Source organism: Dermacentor variabilis, chromosome 8 (genome assembly GCF_050947875.1).
Source record: "Dermacentor variabilis isolate Ectoservices chromosome 8, ASM5094787v1, whole genome shotgun sequence".
NCBI lineage: Eukaryota > Metazoa > Arthropoda > Arachnida > Ixodida > Ixodidae > Dermacentor > Dermacentor variabilis.
Genome location: NC_134575.1, coordinates 79774991 through 79797332, shown reverse-complemented (window position 1 = coordinate 79797332; position 22342 = coordinate 79774991). Strand labels below are relative to the sequence as shown.

The following is a 22342-nucleotide window of genomic DNA, read 5'->3' as shown; positions in this document are numbered from 1 at the left end:
GCGGCCTGTTGCGTGGGCACATCCCCGGAGGGCATGCGCAGTCGCGCGAGAAAAAGCGCACCATTTTCAGGTTTCTCTTACAGTTTCGCACTTTTATTATTTTAGTCTGAGAAGATTTTGCATAAAAAGCATGCGTGGCTGGTGTTTTGTTCAATGACGTTTGTTTGTGGGCTGTGATTCTCAAATTCGGAGTAATAACTTTGTCAGTAATGCAAGACAAGGTATGATCAACTTTAGCCATGCAATAATCTGGCAATATAACCTGCACATACACGTGCAGGTTATCCTGGATGGTATATGGTATAGGCATTTATACATATACCCCCAAAGGTATACGCGTAGCATATACATATGCCCCAACATATAAGGGTACTTTCGCTCACGGGGACCCCGACGCCGGATGTCGACACCGGATTTCCTGCCACGCGTGGCCCTTAGCGTTAAAAAACATCAAGCACGGCAATACGCGGCTCAGCGCCGCATTCGCGACTTCTCCCTCAGACTGGCGAACGCGTGCCTCCACATTTACCAGCGTTTTTGGGGAGGAGCGGTAACGAAAGTCGGCGCCGCTCCGTCCCGGCCACCGGCGACGCCCTTCTCCCCCTCCTTCCTCCATATATTCACGCTCGTTGGCATTATCCAGGCTTGGAAACGAATTGTGGGAAGGATGGGTGCAAAGTGCGAAGCATCAGGGCACTTTCAAGCATTATGTACGCCGTGTAAGCGTTCGCTTTCTCGCTTGCGCTGAAGGTCAGACAAGACGCGCTGTGGGCGGCGTTGTTGCGAGAAGCGAACATGGTCGACACGCTCATGCCCCATTCACACTGAGACATTAGGAGTCTGGAGCGGCGCCCAGTTCAGCGGAACCCAGTTCGGCGGCGGTGAGATCCGCCGGAATAGCCCCTTCCGCGCTGATCGCTGCCGTACCGATTTTTGCGGCAGCTGCCGACTGATTGCCTCGCCGCCGCGCGGCGCTGACCAATCGGGGAGCGCGAAACAGAACTTCCAAAGATGGCGGCCGAGTCTCACGTCACGTCGCAGTCATCAAAGTCCGCCACGACATCCACATCCGAAATGCTCATCGAAATGGTGCGCAACCACCCAGTCCTCTACGATAAGCGCCACTTGAAGCACGAAGACAACGTGCTGAAGGACGACTTGTGGCACAAGATCGGTCGCCAGCTTCGGCGAATGCTTCTGCGCGTCATGCATCGCCAGAAAGGTGCTTGCCAACAGGCCGAGCAGTACTGCCTCTTCTTGCTCGGGGTTCATCATTGTCTTTCCAAGTAATGGTGGAGACGCGCAACATAAACACAAGAACTCGACGCGAGCGGAGACGACTGCGCCATGTCTAGCCGCGCGAACATCCGGGATATCCCGCGCTTGATTGGAGGTTAGCACTTTATGGGGCAGATGGCGCTGTATGTCTTTCCCGGCGGCGCGGTCCGCAAGCAGTGTGAACTACGCGATTTTCGGCGGCAGGAGAATTCCATTCGCTGTAGACGCCGGATTCCTCAGTGTGAACGTACCATCAGTGTTTCTCCTTTTTAAAGCGACAGCGTTAAGGAGCTCATGTCGCAGAAAAGCCGGTGTCGTCGGCGTTGGCCGTGAGCGATAAATCCCGGCAGGCACTTCATGAATAAAAAACAACTTGCAAGATGGGCTGGGTGGGAATCGCACCAGGGTCTCCGGAGTGTGACATGGAGACGCTACCACTCAGCCACGAATTCGATGCTTCAAAGCAGTACAAAAGCGCCTCTAGTGAATGCGGTGTTGCCTTAGAAACGAGCCGTAGAAAGTTATACTGCGGTGTATATCGGTAATTATGAACATGTAACTTACAGAAGTCGCAGTTACACGAGTAGCGAAGTGCGTTTCCGCTACATTTCTTCTGCGCTTTCCGCACACACAGAGCCATCTTGCGGCAAACACAGAAGACCCCCTCCTCTGAATGTTCGGCACTGCCCCGACAGGTGGCGCCTCACACGTACATTTGGGTTGTGCGGGGACCGGTGCGAGGCGCGTCGCCGCCCGGACTCCCTCTCCCCTGACGACGTTTCGCCTTGCTCCCTCACGGGTTGCAGAATCAAGCGTCCTTCCTTTCTTTAGATCACTATCTGTCTATCTCTCTGCCCGTGCCGATCACGACGTTTGGCTGGCGTGCATCGTTTCCCCCTCCGAGACATCGAGTTCTTTGGTTCGCTCCGCTTGCTCAGGCGCACGTTTCGTTGCCGCGCCGAACGCTGCGTTGCTCGACGCTCACCGCGTCCGATGGGGGGCGCCTCGTAAGTGATTGCTGCGCCATAGCTCATTGTCTTACACCCATTGGCGGGTCGACGGGAACGCTGTCGCGTTCCACTCTTGAAGGCGATGCTTAAGCGTCCTCCAATTTTTTGTTACCATTCCCATTCAGCGCTCGTTGTAAGCGTCTGCTATTTGGCTTAGGCGTTAAAGTCTTCGTGCGTAAGCAGTGGTGGCTGGTGTTCAGTGTGACATGACATCATGGTACGGCTCATTCGCGGGTCGCGCTGCTAAAGCACGCTTGTGGCATTGGCTGAGATGAGTGGCATTGCTGTTGGCTCTATGGAATGACCGGTCATTCCAAATGTTCAGTCCGCAGCGCAAACTTCGAAAAGCACGAGGTGAGGCGGACTTTCACCATTGCCCTCCTGAATGGTAGTTTGAACGTCGGCGACGTAGCTTTCGTGCGCACACTTGTTGCCTTGAAGGACGGATAATGCAAAAGCAGAGAGCATGACGCCCAGCTGCTAGTCTCGGCAAGCGAGCCTTTCTGCGACATTCTCTCCAAGTCCACTCTGTGCAATGAGTCTTCAAGAGCAGGCCCTGTACGGTTATTGAACATATTCAAACACATTATGGTGCACGGTACGTCTTAGGGGCTGTTCCTCGCACGTTCTCCATTCCACGCGCCCAGTAGATAAAAAATTACAGCTTTCGCAGCTCGTGGTGAGGGCCTATTTGGCGTGAGTCCTTTTTATATTTTTCTTGACTATGTTTCAATATGATCACGTGACGCTCCCTCTTAGATCTTTTCCGTCCTCTGTGTTTGATCTCAACGGTCAGCACGAATGACCGCAAATTTGGTTTTCTGCCCAAAAGCTAAGAATTCTAGCAAGGTGAACTTTCATTTACGGGGCTAACCTTCATTTCGTAGAGTGCTAGAAAGAAAGGACTATGATCTATCCCTTACTGGCAAAAATGCACATGGGCCACAGAAATGAAAGTGTGTGTGCACCTCACGAAAGCATGCGTTTACATACAAAAAATAAGCATACGCAAATTTATTGAATATCTCTTGAACGCACTTTATCCTTAGGCGAAATAAATGCAACACTGCCAATGTTGATCGTCATACTTGGTTGATTCATGCAATTCATTGGGATGAAGCGGACATAAGGGAATTCCTTGTTTATTAACGACTATATTGCAGGCCTTTTTCTCAAGTATTAGCGTTTGTAATCCCTCTGAATTCTGATATTATTATGTTTGATATATTCAATGAAAAGAAAGCCTTAGTTCAAGAGATCTAGGGGTCAATAAAACCTCTCTGGTTCTGATTGGTTTAGTCCAAATGATGCCGGCTGAATGCAATTTTGCTGAATTATAGTCCCAATGAGCTTGGCTGAATATATTTTGAACATTGAACTTTATTTGTATCTATACAACGTACAGATAGCAGGGGCACAGACAAAAAGCCATAAAATCGGCTTGACTAGGTCTGTGTCCCTTATTGGTTTCTTTGGCATCACGTAGCAATGCGTGCACAAGTACAAGATGAACAATAAAAAATATAAACAATATGTGGATAAATGGGACTATTTATACAAAGTTACTTCGCACTGCGGCGAGAAAATTGACATGAATGCAGATATAGTATTGTCATACAAGTTACGAAAAACACGAACAGGAAAAAAAACAAAATGCAGACATTATGAATCCCTTTTCATTTACGGGTAACATTCACAGAAATACAAAACTAAATAGGTCACTGTGCAATTACAGCTTAGAACACGTATACATCAGAACAAAACACAAAGAAAAACACTAAGCATTCACGTGAATGCCAATATGAGTGGCAAGTTTGGCCACCCAATTGAAATGATAATAAGTAGGGTGATTAATGAAAAGAGTTAAGTAGAGATGGTAGTTCATGGCGCAGCATTTGATTCCCGTAGTTAGTTCTTGAGTGCGGAATATGCCAAGTTTCTCTGTGACGTGTACTGAAACTGCTTGTATTTAGTGTTAGCCTTGACAAGTGCACAAGAAAATGAGTGCTACCTTTTCTTTCCGTAAAAAAAGCGTTTCAGCAAAATTGTATTGTAGACCGATTTTATCGGCGCTATATCTAATTGACAAAAAAGAGGATCAGTATGCGCATCGAATGAAGAGTTTGAAATTGCACGGATGGCTTTCTTTTGCAATAAATATAGAATGTTGATGTTACTGCTAGTCGTGTTGCCCCATACGAGGTGACAATAGTTAACATGAGATAAGAAAAGAGAATTATAAAGTAGGAGCTTCACTCTTAATGGTAAAAGGAAGCGTAATCTTATTAGTATTCCAACAACACGTGCAAGTTTGTTAGCAATAATGTTGACATGGTCATTCCACAGCATATTCTCTTGGAATATGACACCTAAGCTTTTAACCGATGGTACTATGTCTATGAAAGATGTGCCTATTTTTAGATGTCCGTCAATACTGTGCCTTTTGTTTTTTGGCTGGAAAAGCACGCCTTTTGTTTTGGTAGTATTAATAGTTAATGAGTTGAATAAGCTCCACTTGTTTATTTGGGCTAGTGTATCATTAGCAACACATAGTAATTCTTTCACGTCCTTAGAAGTTATGAACAAACTAGTGTCGTCGGCATAGATAACAAATTGGGCGTTGGTATTGATATTAGTTATGTCATTTATATACAGGTTAAACAATAGTGGTCCTAGTATGCTTCCTTGAGGAACTCCAGCGAATATAGGCAAATTTTTTGAACAGTTGTTACCTACGACAACGGTCTGATACCTGTACTGCAAATAACTTCTAATTAAGTTCAGGAAAGTTCCCCTAAAGCCATAAATGTCAAGTTTTGTTAGTAGAGTGTCGTGATTAAGGGCGTCAAAAGCCTTCGAAAAATCAATAAAGACACCGAGAGTAAGTAAATTGTCTTCAAAGCCTCGTAAAATTATCTCTTTTTGCATCAGTAAAGCTATTTCTGTTGAACAACCTTTTCTAAACCCATACTGGCAATCCGTAATTACATTGTGCTTTTTACAAAAAGAGGTTACTCTGGTATTAATCAATTTCTCAAGACATTTAGAAAAAATAGGCAGGATCGATATCGGCCTATAATTTGAGAGGTCGTGAGCCTGAGTCCGAGTGATGCCAGCTCAGCAATATTTTTGTGAGTGGAAGACCACGCGAAGCCAGCTGAGAAATGTTTAGCGCCGTCACAGTCCGAGTTAGCCTAGCTGAGTGCAGATTTGGTTAGTTATAAACCGAGTGAGCATGGCACAGTATAGGTCTGATGAGTCCGAATGATTCTGGCTTAAAGTAGTTTCGGTGGCTCAGAGTGCGAGTCCGCTCTTAGGAAAGAAATATAATTTATCCTGACCTGAGTGAGCTCCGTTTACTTTGTCGACCTATGGTCAAGCGCCTAAAAGCAAAGTCGTATGGCACCCTTTGACAACAAAAATGGCACTAGGTAATCAATGTTGTAAACTAAGCTCGCGGGTCGAGCAAATGGTTTATTTGAAATTGCAGAAAGCGGAATATAACAGAAGGATGGTAGCCTTTTTGGCGTTAGACTCAGCGAGTGAGGGCAACACAGAAATATTACCCAGTTCCCGCAAAAATCGAACCCAGGCCCTACTGCCAGCATCAGCAACTGTACTAGTGAGCAGTGCCAGCGCATGTTAGCAGCTGCGGAAACATGCCTTATACAAGTCGCCTTGCACTCGATGAGTCGCACGATGTGAGATGCGCATCCCGTAGACGCGCTACCTGGACACATTGCCAACTGCATTGCAGTTGCACGCCATGTAGCATTTGCATGAGCAACGGTACAAGGTAAACAGAGAAGTTTTCAGAAAAAGAAAGGTTGGACAATTGTATGCAAAAGTTCTAGAAATAAAAACACGTGAAGCATACCTGAATTAATCATGCAGGCTAGGCGACTATTTATCACCACCCTGTTTTAAAGGGAATGCCAATTAATCGTCATAATCGTCATTAGTATTGTATCGCGCTTCTTGTCACGCGATGTGACATGCGCGCCTAATCGCGTCGATACCTGCAAACTTTGCATTGTAGTTGCGTGGTGTCCGGACATGTAGCAGTTAAATGTAGCAGTTGCATCCTGCACGTGGCTGTACGTGGTCAATTCAAGCTGGCAAGGTGTCTATCTGTCAACGCCCCATTTCAAATGTAATGCCAGTAAATCATCATCAACATCGTATCGCGCCACGAGTCAAGGGATGCGACATGTGCCCCGCGTAATCTGCATACCTGTGTTTACTCTTCGGTGTAGGTTACCGCACCTCTTTGCAAGGTACAAACCGCTGCTGAAGACGCGAACCGTACAGCTACGCGCGTGGCTTCAACCAGGCAACATCAATATTGCTTAACACAAACACCGGCGTTGTCCTGGTGGTACAAAATGCTGACGCTGCACTAACCAGTCATCAATTGAGCACAGTCGTGAAAAAAAATGTCTTTTAAGAGTAAGCTTTAGCGCGGGTGCTCCAATCTAAATGCATGTACACGGAGAATACGTTTTCTTCGGTAACCACTGCACCAAGTTTGATGAGGTTTGTTGTATTTGAAAGAAAAAGTCAATATCCAGTCACTGCTGCATTCGAATTTTTTATTTGTGTCGATATTTTTTATAAGAGAGTGGCAAAAATCGAAAATTTCTAGAAAATAACACTATCAAGCTTACAAATTTGTAGCTCAGGAGTGAAAAGTGATGTCGCAATCCTGTGAATTGCATCTAATAGTACATCTAAAGCGAGCAAAATTGATATGTTACATATGAATCTCGAGAAATTTAGTAATATGAAATACAGCTTTTGCAGAACCCATGCACACATCGTAACAACTTCACGTAAGACATAAAAAGACATCGCGTTTGTCCACTTCGAACTATCTAATGAATGCCGTTTCCAGAACCATGATATCTGTTCTTGACGGACGGCTATTAATTTTCAAACTTCGTGCTTCTTTTTTCTTTCAAACTGTTAAATGGTTGAAAATTTTTTTCAGGAAATTCAGGCGTTAAATCAATATTACGCTTCCTGTAGTCACTATAATTTAGCTTTCTCTGTCAAATGCAACAATTTTCATTAAAACCGGTTAAGGGATTATTTCAGAAAAACGTTCTTGCGTTTGACATGTATTTGAATAGGCCGCGTTGAAGTTGGGCCCGAGCTAAAGCTTATCCTTAAATGTGGAGCAGCTGACCCGGCCATGACCGCTGGCCTCGAACAAGCTGCAGAACACGCTCATGTAGCGCGATTAACAAAACAAACGCTTCTCACAAATATGATGGCAGAATCTGAATTACTTAACTCCCCACACGGCTGCGATCCAATCATTTCACTGCACTAGTTCGTAAGGCCTGCCAGGAAACATGTTGAGAAGGGTATAGGCTTGGGCAGGTTGGTAATACATAGTTACACTAGAAGCATAGAACGGGAACGACGAACGACAAAGACTAGACAGGACAAGCGCATGCCCTGTCTAGTCTTTGTAGTTCGTACTTCCTGCGCTATGCTTCTAGTGCAACTAGGGAACATGTACCAATTTACTCGGGCTGGCCTTCGTGGCTGTGAGTCTTACGCAGCAGTATCACCGCTACCACTTGTTCTTTTTCGCAACTCCTTAATTTCGACGCGTGTCTATGAAGCGCATGCCATTGCATCGTCCCGAGATGTATGTGGAAAAAAAGGATAGGGCTAATTGACAAAGAAAAACGACCCCAACCATGGCCGACCTCAAGTGCAGTGCGCGCGAAGTAATACGCATCGAGCCGGCCGAGTCGCAGAGGCACTTTCTCAGTACTGTCTCATTTCTCGGGCAGATTGCGCCAGAAAAGCCGCAAACTCGACTGCACAGAACCTGTAACAGCCGTAGTGCCGTAGTCATGACACTACGTGCACGTCGTTTATTCCTAAAGAACAGGAATGTGCAGCCTGTGCATAAATGTGCATTAACTTTGTTGTAGCGCTGGAGAAAACGGCCGTGTCTGTCCTCACTTCATTCTGTCTAATGCAGTCTTCAAGAGTGCCGGCGTGTCGTCGAGTGCAATACCGTACGATTACATTTGTCATCAGTCTCTTTCTTAATGTCTATTGCATTGCATGCTTACCATTTGTGTTACCTGTACTTGCAGTGGCAATATTAACTTATTGTCCTCGATTTATTTCAGTCAGTCAGTAAAGTCAGTCAGTAAGTTGCTACTGAACGGCGGGTTGCTAAAAAAAATCTTAGCAATTCCTGTTTTTAATCTAGCTTGTCGAGCTAACAAAGATTGACAACAGACTTTGTCTGACTTGGTGCGCAAGTTATCTGCGTTATTGGATAACATTTCCGATGCTGATTCACGCTTTATACACCCTCTCGTCACCACCGCATGCATCGCATGAATCACTGTTCTCTTCTTGCTTCCCAAAAAACTTTTCTGTGATATTAACCTACCACCTTAGAATGGTGCAATATTTGGAAAGAACACAAAAGATTTGTTATTGTGAACCTCGCCACGACGCGGTTCCGGTCGAGTCGCTCACCTGACTTATGTTGTGGTTGACGCAAGTGGCTGGTATCATTTGCTTCTCTATCGAACCTGTGCTTGATTGGACGGTCCGTGGTTCTTTCGAGAGGTCGAGATCTACTGCGAGGAATCCTCGTAGCACATTTTTAAAACTAACACATCAAACGGCGTATAAGAGTCTAGAAGGACTGCTGAGAGGGAGAAAGATAAATGGGATGCGAAAGGCAGAGAACTTAACCGGAAGATAAACATGCAGTTCACTATCCAGCACTGCGGAAGAGCTAAGTGCAGACGAAATAAAAAAAAAGAACTACACCCGCAGAGAGAGAGAGAGAGTGAGAGAGAAAAGATACACATGTCCATACATAACAGAACGTGGGAGTGTCAAAGTCGTTCGACAAGGTCGCTTGACCAGAAATACTTTAGTAGTACCATCGTCGCATTCTGGTGTGATGAACGTATTAACCGGCATTCCTAGTTTGTCGGCTCAAAAAGCAGCCATACTTCGAGGCGTGCTAGTACTGCCACAAGGAAGGTTCTCTGGAACCTGTACTGGCTCCAATAGCAGTATACTTATTCGATGATTTGCTCGCTGTCGCAGTCGTAACAAACAGCACTGTCAGCTACTCCGATGCCGCAAACAAAAGTATTCGTCAAACGAATCCAAGCTAAATCCGGCAGAGAACAGTAGTCTCGTTTCGACATAGTCAAGCTGGAATGCAGTCTGAGGAATGAGTACAGACGGTGCCGGTGAGTATGCTAGAAGCCTGGTGTATCCCACATGGATCGTGAGTCCTTACCAGTGATCGTCTGAGACTTTGTTTCTTCATCGATTCTTGGTGACGGGATGGATTTCTGAACGCCATCTTTGTGAGCCCACCTAGGAGCTTCATCGTCATGTTCGTTGCCCATGATACCAGTGTCGTGGAAGCCACTCTAAAGTGACGTTCTGTCCTTTCTCTGATAGTTGATGATATAGCAATTTTATTTTCGGCACTGGTTGGCCTTAGGTGCCCCACCGTAGAGCTGATAACAGACTTTGCAGCGATGCCTTAGAATTGGCAAAGATGTCCCATTTTAGTGGTGGCCCTTCATGAATCATATGACCCACGTCACACAGTGCACCAAGCTCCGCGGCAGTTAATGTCCGGTGAAAGGTTTTATAATGAATGGTGGCAGCTTTTGTGGGAAAGATGACACCTTCTGCAAATCGACCTTTAGTTGCGGAATCTTCAGTGAAATCTGAAGATGCTTGTTGTGGTCCAGTACAGAATGTGTACAGACAGCTGTTTCAGGTCTGGCGACTAGAATTCTTCTTTCGTTGGAACCTCTGGTGCTGAATTGTCAGTTTAGCCAAACAGCAAGCAGTTCCCAGAAATGTATCGGCCGGCATATAATCTGTAGAAACGTAGTCGCGGTAGTCGATATGAAGTGACAAAAAGACGCACAGTGCAGGTCTTCAAGATACGAGCTGTGTGCTCTGACCTCTTGCAAAGTGATATGACACGCGACTTGGTGATTGCAGTGGTTTCCGCTGTCGATGTCCTCCATCGGGTGAAAGTGCTGGTCGCCTAATTAGAGCACCCGCAGTTTAAACTGTGCGGACGTTGGTTCTGCAAGTTCTGCATCGGTTCTGCGTCGCAGATACCCGAGAAATGGTGCCCTGCATAGTTATAATATTACGTGTACTGACGTACCCGTTTTATTCTATGCGTACATTTTTTTCCTCAAGGTTTTTTTTTAATATGTGTCAAATGGTCGTTAGGTTCTTCAGCTTATTCATGAAGATCTTGACCATTGCTGACCCCCAAGAAGATGTGCGAGCTGCCCATGTATGAATGTGACGTAGTACGGCATTGGCCTCGACGCAAGCGTGACCAGCTTCCTTTTGTAAGGTTCAATTTCGAAGTATGGATCGTTCGCGAGTTGACTATTTCACATTTTGTTAAAGAAGAATACATGTTGCTTTAATTTCGAAGAGGCACTTGAAGCCCAACTGAAAATGAGGTTGTGTTCCATGCTTCTATTATTATCCTTGATGTAAACAAGAAATGATATATCACATATCACAGTCGAGTTGTGAACGTAAGCTATGCCCATTGTTCAGTTTGTACAGATGGAGGAAGAGGACATTCTCGGTGTTCAAGGAACTCTGTATACCTGGGCCGGAGCCTAACCTTATTTTCGGCAACCTGCTTGAAATTCGGAGAAAGGTAAGACACATATGCCTGCTCAAGCTATATTTCCTTAAAATGGCGCTTCGTAATTGATTCGCAATTTGAAGCAGCTTAGCCTTCTATATATCTCCTCCACGCCATGACGCCGTGCTAGTAGGTGGCTAAATTCTTTACTGCACACTTCATACTTCTGGAATACCCGTACGGCTCCATTGGTCCTGAGCTATTTATTCTCGTATAGGAAAATCTCCTTACCTGCAAGGTATTCAAGCCCACGAATCGAAGTGCTTCAACGTGAACTCGTCGCTATGATGCTTTGATGAACGCAAATCCCGCAAACCATGTCTTCATTATGCAGCTACAAAAGAGAGTACTGCTCCCTAGTGCACCTGGGGATTCAGCACGTGCAATAATAGCGCATGTCACAAAAGCCAAGTTGACGCTGTGTACTACTTGCGAAATTAGCGTCAGGTACGTGTCGTCGTACCTATGGCGGCTAAGAGCTGCCAGAGTTGCTTATGGCAACAATGTCATGAAAGTTACCTGCCGCGAAAAATACGTCCTGTCATGCGCTGTCAGTAAAACAATGGAAAAACAAAACGGGACCAAAAATTTATTTCATGCAGCATTAACCCTGTACCAGCGCCCTCATGCCTATGACAGTATATTTTGCTAGCTAAAAGATGACCTGGGTGAATGAGAATGGTGCACCAGATGTTCAAAAAAGTATTTTTAATATCATCATAAACGCGGCCGTCTTAGATTGCAAGGTCTGAGGAACATAAAGACGTTTAAACAGATTTTGCAAAAGTGCCGCGCAGGATTGTTGCGGAAAAGGAGACCTGTACAAAAAAGACGCTCACTTGCAACTAAATTTATTTTCAAGAACAAGCCACGAACATTATTCTGCATGCCCTGACATCGAGCTGCAGGGCCATTCGAATAGATATTATTGATTTTGTGATATTAGAAACAGTGACAACATACTTCGCCGCTTTTCGGTAATAGATCCCCATAGGTACATGCAGAAATGACATGAAGAGGGGAAGAAACAGTTCACGGAAGTATACTTGTATGGAGGTTTTACTCAGTCAACATCCGATATGACATTGGCTCATTTCAAAGGAATTTCGTTTTTTTTTATTTGGAAAGATTTTCCAGTCTCCCTTAACCTGGGCTCTTTCTAATACATTTGTATTTGTTAGCTATATTTAATATCTGTGATAGCGCAACAGGTCATGCCGTATGTGTACCGCGCTATCTGCACATGATCCATGCAAGGTCACATAGCAATATGTGTGTGTGTGTGTTTACGCTGGCAGTGAATAAACCGATTCCATTCACGATATGGCTGACTGAGGACATCATGACAACTGGCGACGAGGGTCTTACATACCTGCGTAAGCGACGGCCTTGAGGCTGGCAGGTAGACGGGCACGAACAGAAGCGAGCGAGCCGAGCTTTCGCCCATCTCCAAGGTCTTAAGGTCTTCTACGTGCTCCCGGAGTACAACACCTCCTCCGAACGGCCCTGCTAGGCGTTCGACCATGAGGATCGACAGCGGGACGCCGCAGCCGCTATATACGAAGCACTGTCGGCTGAAGTACTCGGCCACAAAGAACAACAATGGGGCTTGGAGCTGGCATAACGTCCAAGCAAGGAAACGCCAAACCGATGAGTAGTGGATACATGCACTTCTGTCAAAGTTTCGCTACTGGCAAAAATGTCAGAGTTCGACCCGCTTACAAGAACTTTGAGTCATTGTTAGAGCCTTTTGAACGTTTGTTAACGGCTAAGGATATCGCAGACGCAATGCGCCTTCCCGTCTTTTTGACAATAATAGAACTAGAGGCTTATGGATTACGGAGAAGTCTAGTTGGGCCGGAAGTACCAGGAGAAAAGTCGTACGAACTAGTTGAACGCCCCCTGAAAGATGGCTACAGCTCCAGCAGTTCCATATTAGCGGAACGGTGCAAGCTCAATCGGCACGTACAACAGGAGTGCTAAAATGTGGAAGGGTTCATCGTAGAACCTAAACATTCAGTCAGAAAGTGTAACTACGCTGCTTGTTTCGCTAGATGCCCTCCGAGATAGGCTGGTTGCTGGCACACGAAACAAAGATACCAAGCGTGCTCTGTTTCCTGAACGAGAGTTGGCATTTGGCGGTGCTTACAAAATCGCCCTGGAAAAAGAACTAGCGGCGAGAAAAAATGTGGTCAAAAGATCGTGAGGTACGTATGCTCTTAGGTAAAAGCCAGCCACGCCAGTGCCAGAGACCAGCTAATCCCAAGCACGTTCAATCCCGCAAAGCGAAATTTGGAAGATGCGGTACGGGACCCTCGTAGGAAGTGTGTTGGTACAAAAAACTTTATTTGCCTGAAGTGTTCGGCTGTAGGTCATTTGAAAAGCATGCGCCCAACTCCTCGAGCGAAGCCAAAAAACACGCATGCGCTCGAGTGTTCTGATGACATGTACTGAGCCATGTCACTGACACCAACCGATCATGTTTTGAAGTGAGTATGCACATAGAAGTGCGTAAACTGAATACGCAAATTTACATGGGAGGGGCGGTGACAATTGTCCCGGAGCAAGTGTACCTGTCTAAATTTTCGCACGTAAAATATGAAGGATGCATAATGTAACTAGGCACATATGTTAGGGAGCAAATAAGCTAAATGGGCTATGTCATTATCATTACCCCCTTCCAAATACCACAACCCCCTTCCCAGACCAGAGGACTTGTACACTGCCATAGCAGCAGAGAAGGTATTAGACTTCTTTTCGGCGTACCAGTAGCTGCCACTCACGACCATCTTTGAAAGTAAACACTAGTCTGGTGTTCGAATTTCGGCGCCTTCCTTACGGGCTGGCAATTGAACTGGCTGTCTTCCAGGCAGTGGTGGACGAAGTACCTCACGGCATCCCACACGTAGGGTGCTATATTGACTGCGTTATCGTCATAAGGACTGACATTGATGACTGCCAGCATACACTAGAGCGTGCCTTGCGACGCCTCATTGAATGCAACATCACGCTTAACCTGGATTATGGCATGTTCATTTTTTTTTCTAGAAGCGGTGACGTACTTGGGTCCCACAGTGACTAAGCAAGGCATTTGACGTTCCCATATAATGAAGAGCGCACTCTTACAAGTTCCTAAGCCCATTAGAGTGGCAGAGCTTGGGAAATTTTTACTCACTTTCTCAAGAGCCCTTCAACAGTAGCAGAGCCACTTTAACGACTACTTAAAAAAACAAAAATGGTAGTGAACAAAAGAGTGTAGCCTCACGTTTAAAGCTATCGCTACGGAGATGTTGCTAGTAAAGAAATAATATGTTTACAACATATGTATACAGAATGAGTCAGAAGAAAGAAGAACAACACGCTGCCGTCAATGCCTCCGGTCTTCTTCGTCCTCTTTCTTCTTTCATCCTTCCACAACAGGACCCCCGGGTGGCGAAGCGCGGTCTCGGCGCATGGTAGGCGAAGAATTGCGAGCGAAGTATGGATTCAGCCGCGAGACGTGCACGACGTCAACAGGCGTCTGACTTGAGGATGCACCAGGGTGTAGCGGCGAAATCTCATAATTTACGTCGTTAACTTGCGAACTTGCGAACATAACTTGCGAACTTGCGAACATAAACTCTGCGAACTGAGTTCGCAGAGTTTATGAGCACTAGTGCTGTAAAACGCCTTGGCTTTCCTCCTAATCACGCAGCGTCCAATGGTGCTGCAGAACGAACGGTAGGCACCGTGAAAAACGCCTTCTTGAAAGAGGTGGTTGAGAGTGAGGCATCGGGTAAGCAGCCGACACTACAACAAAGTACGGATAGCTTTCTCATGGCCTACCGGAACACACCAAGCAGTGTGACACACAAATACCCAGCTTAACTATTTTGAGGTACCAGCCACCCATAAAGCTTTCACTGCTTAAACATGATTTCGCAAAACCATGCATGACAAGCAGGCGAATCTGAAAGAGCAGCGGGATTTATTCCGTGGGCACGAGCGCAGTTTCGTGGTGGGGGATCGTGTGTTGGTCAAAACTGTGCGTGGTGAACGCGACTCGTGGTAAGATGGGATCTGAGTTTTTGGGCCGTGAAATGTATGGTGAAAGTGCGCGATCAACTCTTTCACACACGGCGATCACCTGCGTCTTGGACATGCTGGCCCAGGCGAGATGACCGCGCACTCAGAAGTGGGTGTGAAAAAACAGCTCCAGAAAAGGTGGCGGCAGTAGAACGCACACTGACCGCAATCGCCGAGAAACACCAGAGCACTACAAATTGGCATCGCCGCCTACACAATAGCCTGTACGGCATGACTGGTCGCAGCCACCCGTGCCAGCGGCGCCGGCTGCACCCAACTCTGAGGAAAAGCCACCGCTGCGTCGATGTGCTCGTGTGCGTCGGCAGCCGGACTGGTTTATGCCTGAGAAATTTAAGCAATTGGTTGTTACTCAATCCGTCATGCGTTAATGTTAACTTGTTAATTACGCGTTACATAATCTTACTAGGTGTTCGCTAACAAATGTTTTTATTTGAGTGGGAAGCACTTGTGATAGCGCAGCACGCCATACCGCATATGTTCAGGTCTGACTATCGGCACATAATCCACGATATCACATGGGGATATATATATATATATATATATATATATATATATACGTGTGTGTGTGTGTGTGTGTGTGTGTGTGTGTGTGTGTGTGTGTGCGCGCGCGCCTGTGTATGCTGCACTGAATAACCTGATTCCGTTCTCGATTCGACTGAATGAGGACGTTATACCAATGCCTGTATTAGTTAAAAACACATATTATTTATTTCACCGCAACAATTTTAGTGCCTCGTAGAATAGCTGTGAGTCAGCCGACATTGATTACAACTACTCTACTTTCAGGGAATGGGCACAGCATCGAGCGAATGGACGAAGAAGTACGGTGACGTCGTCGGGTAAGCTACGCCTTCGGTTTGTAAGAGCCACAGAGATCCGCGCAGCTTGATCTGTGCCGCTGTGCTGGTTCTTGGATAAAGAAATTTCAAAAAAAAGCGGGCGATGATGGACTACAGTTTAAAATAATACTGCGGGCTTATGTAAGTAGGCTACAGAGAGAGCATAGGTAAGTGCTCTCGTTTTCCTAGTGCATGCTTTAAATGTCGCAGTTCTTGTGTTCTTTGCACAACGAAAGCTCACCGCAGGAGATCATTGTTGCTTCACAATTACTGTAGCCACTATGGAGCTTCATACAAAAATTGCAAGAAGAAAATGTACCCCTACAAATGCTTAGCCATCCTTAAAATAGGTAGTAGAATGGTTTTCAACACGAAAATGTTTGATAACTCTAGTGAAAACAAGAAGATATGTCCCGCAGCCGGGAGATCTATAAGGGTATTATATGTGCTTGGAATTGTCCGTGCATCATCTCTATTGGCGTGCACTGGCGACGACATGGTTTTGTTTATATCTATAGCGTTGTGTTGAAGTGAATGTATGCAAGAAGTAGATCGGGAGAAGCCTTAATGAAGAAAAACAAGTGCAATGAATTTCGCGCTCCCTGCTGATCCAAGCATAGTGCAGGATGTAGAAGTTCTAGGTAGGGCAAAAGTCAGTGACATCACGTTAGTGAGGTCAAGAATTCATCTCAATTTGAAGAGAGAAAGAGCAAAATTATTCAAGAAGAAACAGGCCAGCCTACATGCAGTGATGTCAAAAGCAGACGAATTCAGTCAGGTGCTCGCAAACAAATGTGCAGCTTCATCACAGGAAGGCGAAGATAACATAGAGGAAATGCGTGGAACCGTAACTAGGCTGATTTGGGAAGCAGAAATTTGAGTAAGAGGTAAGTAATCAAGGCAACCTGTAGGCAAGCTCTCTCAAGAAACAAATGATCTAATAAAGCAGCGACAAAGCTTGAACGTGTGTGACTCAAGAGATCAGATAGCCCGACGGACTGGGGAAGGTGAATGGCGCGTAGCTGCGGACGGGCGAGATGTCTGCGACTTAGCCGACGAGGGCCCGTAATATGGATGGTTGGACTGGCTTGTCATAACTGGTGCAGCGCTAGGAGGGTGCACACGATTACAAAAACGTGTAACGTGACTGGTGTAGCCAAACGCAAAGCATATTTCCCGGTTATCGGGAGTACGCCATCGGACCGCTGGGGCAGCTCCCAATCCATGTCACAGAATGCGTTGTACGAGGTAGCTGCCGACATGACCGTACAGTGGGCAGCAGTCGGGGTCTAGGCATGAAGTTGGCAGTACGGAAAGACATACTTGAAGAGAGTGGCTTCAGAGTAAGTGAGGGGTTCAGCCACCGGGACCTCTTGGGGCGGCGCAGCGATGCCAACGTACGTTATTGGTACAGCCGCAAGAAGATGTTGACTCTGGTCTGGCAAGACCTCTACGATTTCGTGCTCATCAGTAGCACGGCGTAGCGGAGGCACAGAATTTGATGTAGGCTGTTGGAGATGCTGCGGCTGAGCGAAGGATGTCATGGAGACCTGGCATGCAACTTCCTCCCGAACGAACGCTTTCATTTCAGCAAGTAAAGCTGACTGGTCGGAAATGGTAGCCAAACCAGCAAAGCGGTTGTCGCACGAAGAAAGGCTACGTGTCAACGAGCGCTGCCTGCGTAGCTTCTCGTAGCTGTGGCACGGAGTGATGACGTCTGTTGCGGACTGAGGATTATTTGCGAGTATCACGCTGAAAGCATCGTTCTCTATCCCTTTTAAGACATTTCTGAATTTGTGGGACTCCAACATCGTCGCATTGACTTTCTGACATAATTCCAGTACATAGTCAATGTAGCTGGTACAGGTTTCACCCAGGTGCTTTAAACGTTCTCGCAAACGCGATTCCGCTCACAGCTTATGCACAGTAGGGCGACCAAGAACAGTCTCTGAAGAGGTCTTGCACGAGGACCACGTCGATAATTCGGTCTCATGGTTGTTGTACCAGAGACTGACGGCACCTGAGAAGAGCACGTTGCTCTGTTCGCCGGGATCGTCCTATTTGTTGTGGGCGCTTACCCTTTCATATGTCGTCAGCCAGTCCTCAACGTTGATGTCGTCGGCGCAGCTGAAAATGGCAAGGTCCCAGTGGCGAGACACACTAGAGCATAGGACCGACTTTTGAGGCACTTGCCGGAATACTTTTTAAGGCATGGTTATTCAGGCATTGGAATCTGAACCTGGCAACGTTTACCGCTAGAACATTATCTAGTAAGGCAAGTCTAGCAGTGCTATTGGAGGAATTGGCGGGCATTAAATATGATATAATAGGGTTCAGTCAGGTTAGGAAGACAAATGAAGCATACAGTGTGCTGAAAAGTCCTGTGTTACCGTGGCTTAGAGGAGAGACGAGAACTAGGAGTCGGATTCCTGAATAATAAGGATATAGCTGGTAACATACAGGAATCCTATGGCGTCAACGAGAGGGTGGCAGGTCTTGTTGCGAAATTAATAAGATGTTCAAATCGAAGGTCGTACAGGCATATGCGCCTACATCCAGTCATGATGACCAGAAAACTGAAAGCTTTTATGAAGACGTGGAATGGGCGACGGGTAAAGTAAAAAAAATACGATATACTGAGGGGCGCCTTCAATGCCAGGGTAGGCAAGAAGCAGGCTGGAGACAAGTCAGTAGAGGAATATGGCATAGGTTATTGGAGTAGCAGGAAAGAGTTATTAGTAGAGTTTGCAGAACGGAAATATATGCGGATAATGAATACCTTCTTCCGCAAGCGGGATAAGCGAAAGTGGACGTGGAGGAGCCCGAATGGCGAGACTAGAAATTAAATGAACTTCATACTCTGAGCTAACCCTAGAATTATACAAGGTGCTGACGTGCTCAGCAAGGTGCGCGGCAGTGACCATAGGATGGTAAGAGTTCGAATTAGCCTAGCCTTCAGGAGGGAATGGAAGAAACTGGTACATAAGAAGCCGATCAGTGAGTTAGTGGTAAGAGCGAAAATAGAGAAATTGCGGCTCAAGTTACAGAACAGGTATTCAGCTGTAACTCACGATGAGAACCTTAGCCATGAAACAATGAACGACAATCTTATGGGCATCATTAAGGAGCGTGCAACAGAAGTCTGTGGTAACTTTGTTCGACAGGATACCGGTAAGCTATAGCAGCAGACGAAAGATCTGATTAAGAAACGCTGATGTATGAGGGCGTCTAACCCTACAGCTAGAATATAACTGGCAGAATTTTCCAAGTTTATCAACAAGCGTAAGACAGCTGACATAAAGAAGTATAATATGGATAGAATTGAGCATGCTCACAGGAATGGAGAATGCCTAAAAGCACTGAAGAAGAAACTAGGAATAGGCAAGAATCAGATGTATGCGCTAAGAGACAAAGCCGGCAATGTCATTAATAAGATGGATAATATAGTTAAAGTGGCTGAGGAGTTCTATAGAGATTTATACAGGAAGCTAATTCTAATAAGCCAAAGTCTTCTTTCGTTCCTGATCCACTTGAGTGTTCAGAGTGAATAGCGAAAACGAAGAGACCGCCTCGTTTCTCAATAGTCTCAACAATGTCGGTTAATGTTGGCTTGTTTGGGTCCCAAGTGAGCACAAGTACTCGAGTTTAGGCCTCACTAGGGTTTTGTAAAGACGAAGTTTGACGGTAATGGTAGCAGAGGAGAAGTTGCTGCAAAGGAAAGCAAACATGCGGTTAGCACTCTTATTTTTATAGTTTGCAAGCAAAGTCCTTTCAATAATGATGGAAGTAGTGGCTAACTCCTTATCCTTTAGTTAATGAGTTAAATGCTGAAGAATGATTCCATTTAGTGAGGGCACACTTGGTCTACGACAAAAGCATGCTGGCGCCAAGTGGCTAGGTTGGAAACGGCTGCACGCTTCCTGAGTCAACCATGATTTGGAAAGCGCGTCATGCGTTTTTATACACTGTCGATTAACCGGAACACGTGATAACAGCCGGTCGGAGCCGCGGGCTGGGAAATGGTGCATATGAAATAAAATAAAGGAGATAGACTTCGGCGATTTCTTCGGCTCTGAACCACTTACTGGGACAACTGCATTCTCCGTGAACACCATTATATTGCCTTCTTTTTCCTCAAATAATGGCGCTCTCCCACTGTGGCGGACACGGTGTGAAGTTATTTCGGAGTATTCTTTAATTGAATGGCTAGTGATAAGAGAAACTACAGGCAACAATGCCCTGGAGAGATGAGAGGCCATAAAGCCTGTTGTCTCTTGTGTGAATATATACTATGTTGAATTATTTTCATGTCGTTAATGCTTCAAAATGTATTTTGTTTGCCACCATGCGTAAGCGCAAGTAGCAAATAATTATGGAAAGAAACTATCAGCCACTCAAGGAAGGGCAATGGTCAAACTCTCACGATGACAACGACTGAAGTAGAGTGGTATAATGGGTATGCCACTTTCCGGAATGAAGTGGAGGTGGGCTCGAGGGATCCATGAGGGAAACCTTGCTGATACACACATTCAGAAGTTGTGGTACACTTGTAGATGCCGTAGTCGCTGACGACGCCGAGCAGTGTCTGTGTCCATTCCCTAAGAAAGCAAAACCGTGCTATCGTTCGACAAACTTGGTGTAAACCCGTTCAACCGTGGCAACTTTTAGTCTGCTCGCACAAATAGCTTGCGTGTGGTCGGAAATCGAATCCACGATTTTCTGTTCTCCCCACAATTACATAGGTACTGAGTCATTGAGGCACCTCAAGCAGCCATTCAAGAAAACTTCAGTGAAATCTATTTATCCTGCCAACAAATAGAATTGGCTCCCCCGAATGCCTTTTTATCATGCGGTAAGGCAACGCTCTTCTATGAATGCGCTGAAGCTAAAACTGCGAGTAGCCACTCGAAGCTGCAACTTTATTGTATTACTTGTAGTCCCATTGGCAGGCTTTATATCTCTGCCTGAATGAAAAATTACTCAACATCACATCTATTGTGGACAACAGTGGTAACACCAGTGCTACACCCTTTTTCTTCTTTTATGGTCTTTGTATAGCTACTATAACGGCGTCATGCCTGGAATCATTCTGCGAGATCATGAATTGATAAAGCGTATATTCATCCAAGACTTCCAGTATTTCACAGGACGACAGGTGAGATATGGTTTACACTAAAGATCGGAAAATTATTTTTGGGATGTAAATTCTCTCTAAACAAAAGCTTCTCTGCATATGACCTTGCTCAACTGAATCAGCTATACGCCATAGCACAGCGCTGAACGTTAGAGAGCTCCAGCTCCTCCCTAAATTTATCGTGGTTTACAGATAGCGGCTTCCCAGAGCCTTAAACAGTAGTAGGAACGTTGAGTGCGGCACCTTGTGACGCTTTGTTTCAAAATTCCTCGGGCTGCCAGTATGGACTTGTGGCCCAAAGTAAAAATTATCTTGTATTCCGGCATACACATCACTGTACCATTCTCAAGGCCGGATTAGAATTCTTCAGCCATCGACGCTATGCGGAAAACGTCAGCAAGACATTGGGCACAAGGAAATTGTTGCTAGTGTCTTTATAGGCTCAATACCCATATAACAATTCTAATGCCGTGGGACATCGAGTGTAGCCATGCAAGCCTTCTCCACAGCCGTATACTAGGTGTTCCGTTTACAAGACAATATTTGCCAGGTGATACATGTGATGCACTTGAGATAGTTGAGCACATGCTTGCTTGTATATCCCAAATCAGTATGAACCACAAACTTTGGCACCTTCTGTGGCATCATTTAATAAGCGGCCTTTGAGTGAGCGTATAACTCGGCCCATAGCCCGACATTATGTCAACGATCCAGCCATCCAGGCGCTGTTGCGATGTCTGTGTACATATGCCTGTATTCGATATAGAGAACGCACCCTTTGGATACAAACGTGTGTGGTTCTGTAATAGAACGCTGCTATACCTATGCTCACTATCACTCCTCAAACCCGTTTCTTTTTCTCCTTTTCTCCTACGCTGTGAGCCAATTTGCAGGCTTAAGGATGTCATCCCAGGCCAAGCTCTCTGCGTTTCCTCAAAAATTTTCCTCTATCTCTCTCATTTTGTTCGAACTGGTTCCACTTGCTTTTACATGTTCTATCGATATTTCTGAGCAATGAACTTTGAAACTGATTCCTTCTCGCATTCCTTGTTTTTTTACAGGTCATGGCCTACGTGTCAAAAAACCTCGCCGTCAACGAAGTGCGAATTAGCAGAGTGAGTGGCGACGATTGGCGCTACTTGAAGAAAATCATCCTTCCCGCCTTCAAGACGGGCAATATCAAAAAGGTGGGTGAAATTGCATTTTCAAGTGAAACCTCTTGCGCAGTCCGAGTCAGCTTTTCCTATGTATCTGGCCTCTAACGCAGAACGCGTTTAACTACGTTTAGTGGTATGGT

General features: G+C 45.8%; 1 protein-coding gene across 2 annotated transcripts in view; it reads left to right on the top strand.

Moving 5' to 3' along the window:
* Nucleotides 1-22342, top strand: part of LOC142590371 (cytochrome P450 3A13-like) — a 103584-nt gene that overhangs the window by 35309 nt on the left and 45933 nt on the right. Inside the window, exons 2-5 of one of the 2 annotated variants that reach the window (XM_075702442.1) lie at nt 10893-10998; nt 15859-15911; nt 20970-21066; nt 22107-22232. In XM_075702442.1, coding sequence (XP_075558557.1) covers nt 10893-10998; nt 15859-15911; nt 20970-21066; nt 22107-22232 — 382 coding nt within the window. Of the gene's footprint in view, nt 1-10892; nt 10999-15858; nt 15912-20969; nt 21067-22106; nt 22233-22342 lie in introns of those variants that run through there. The other variant, XM_075702443.1, reaches the window with a different exon arrangement.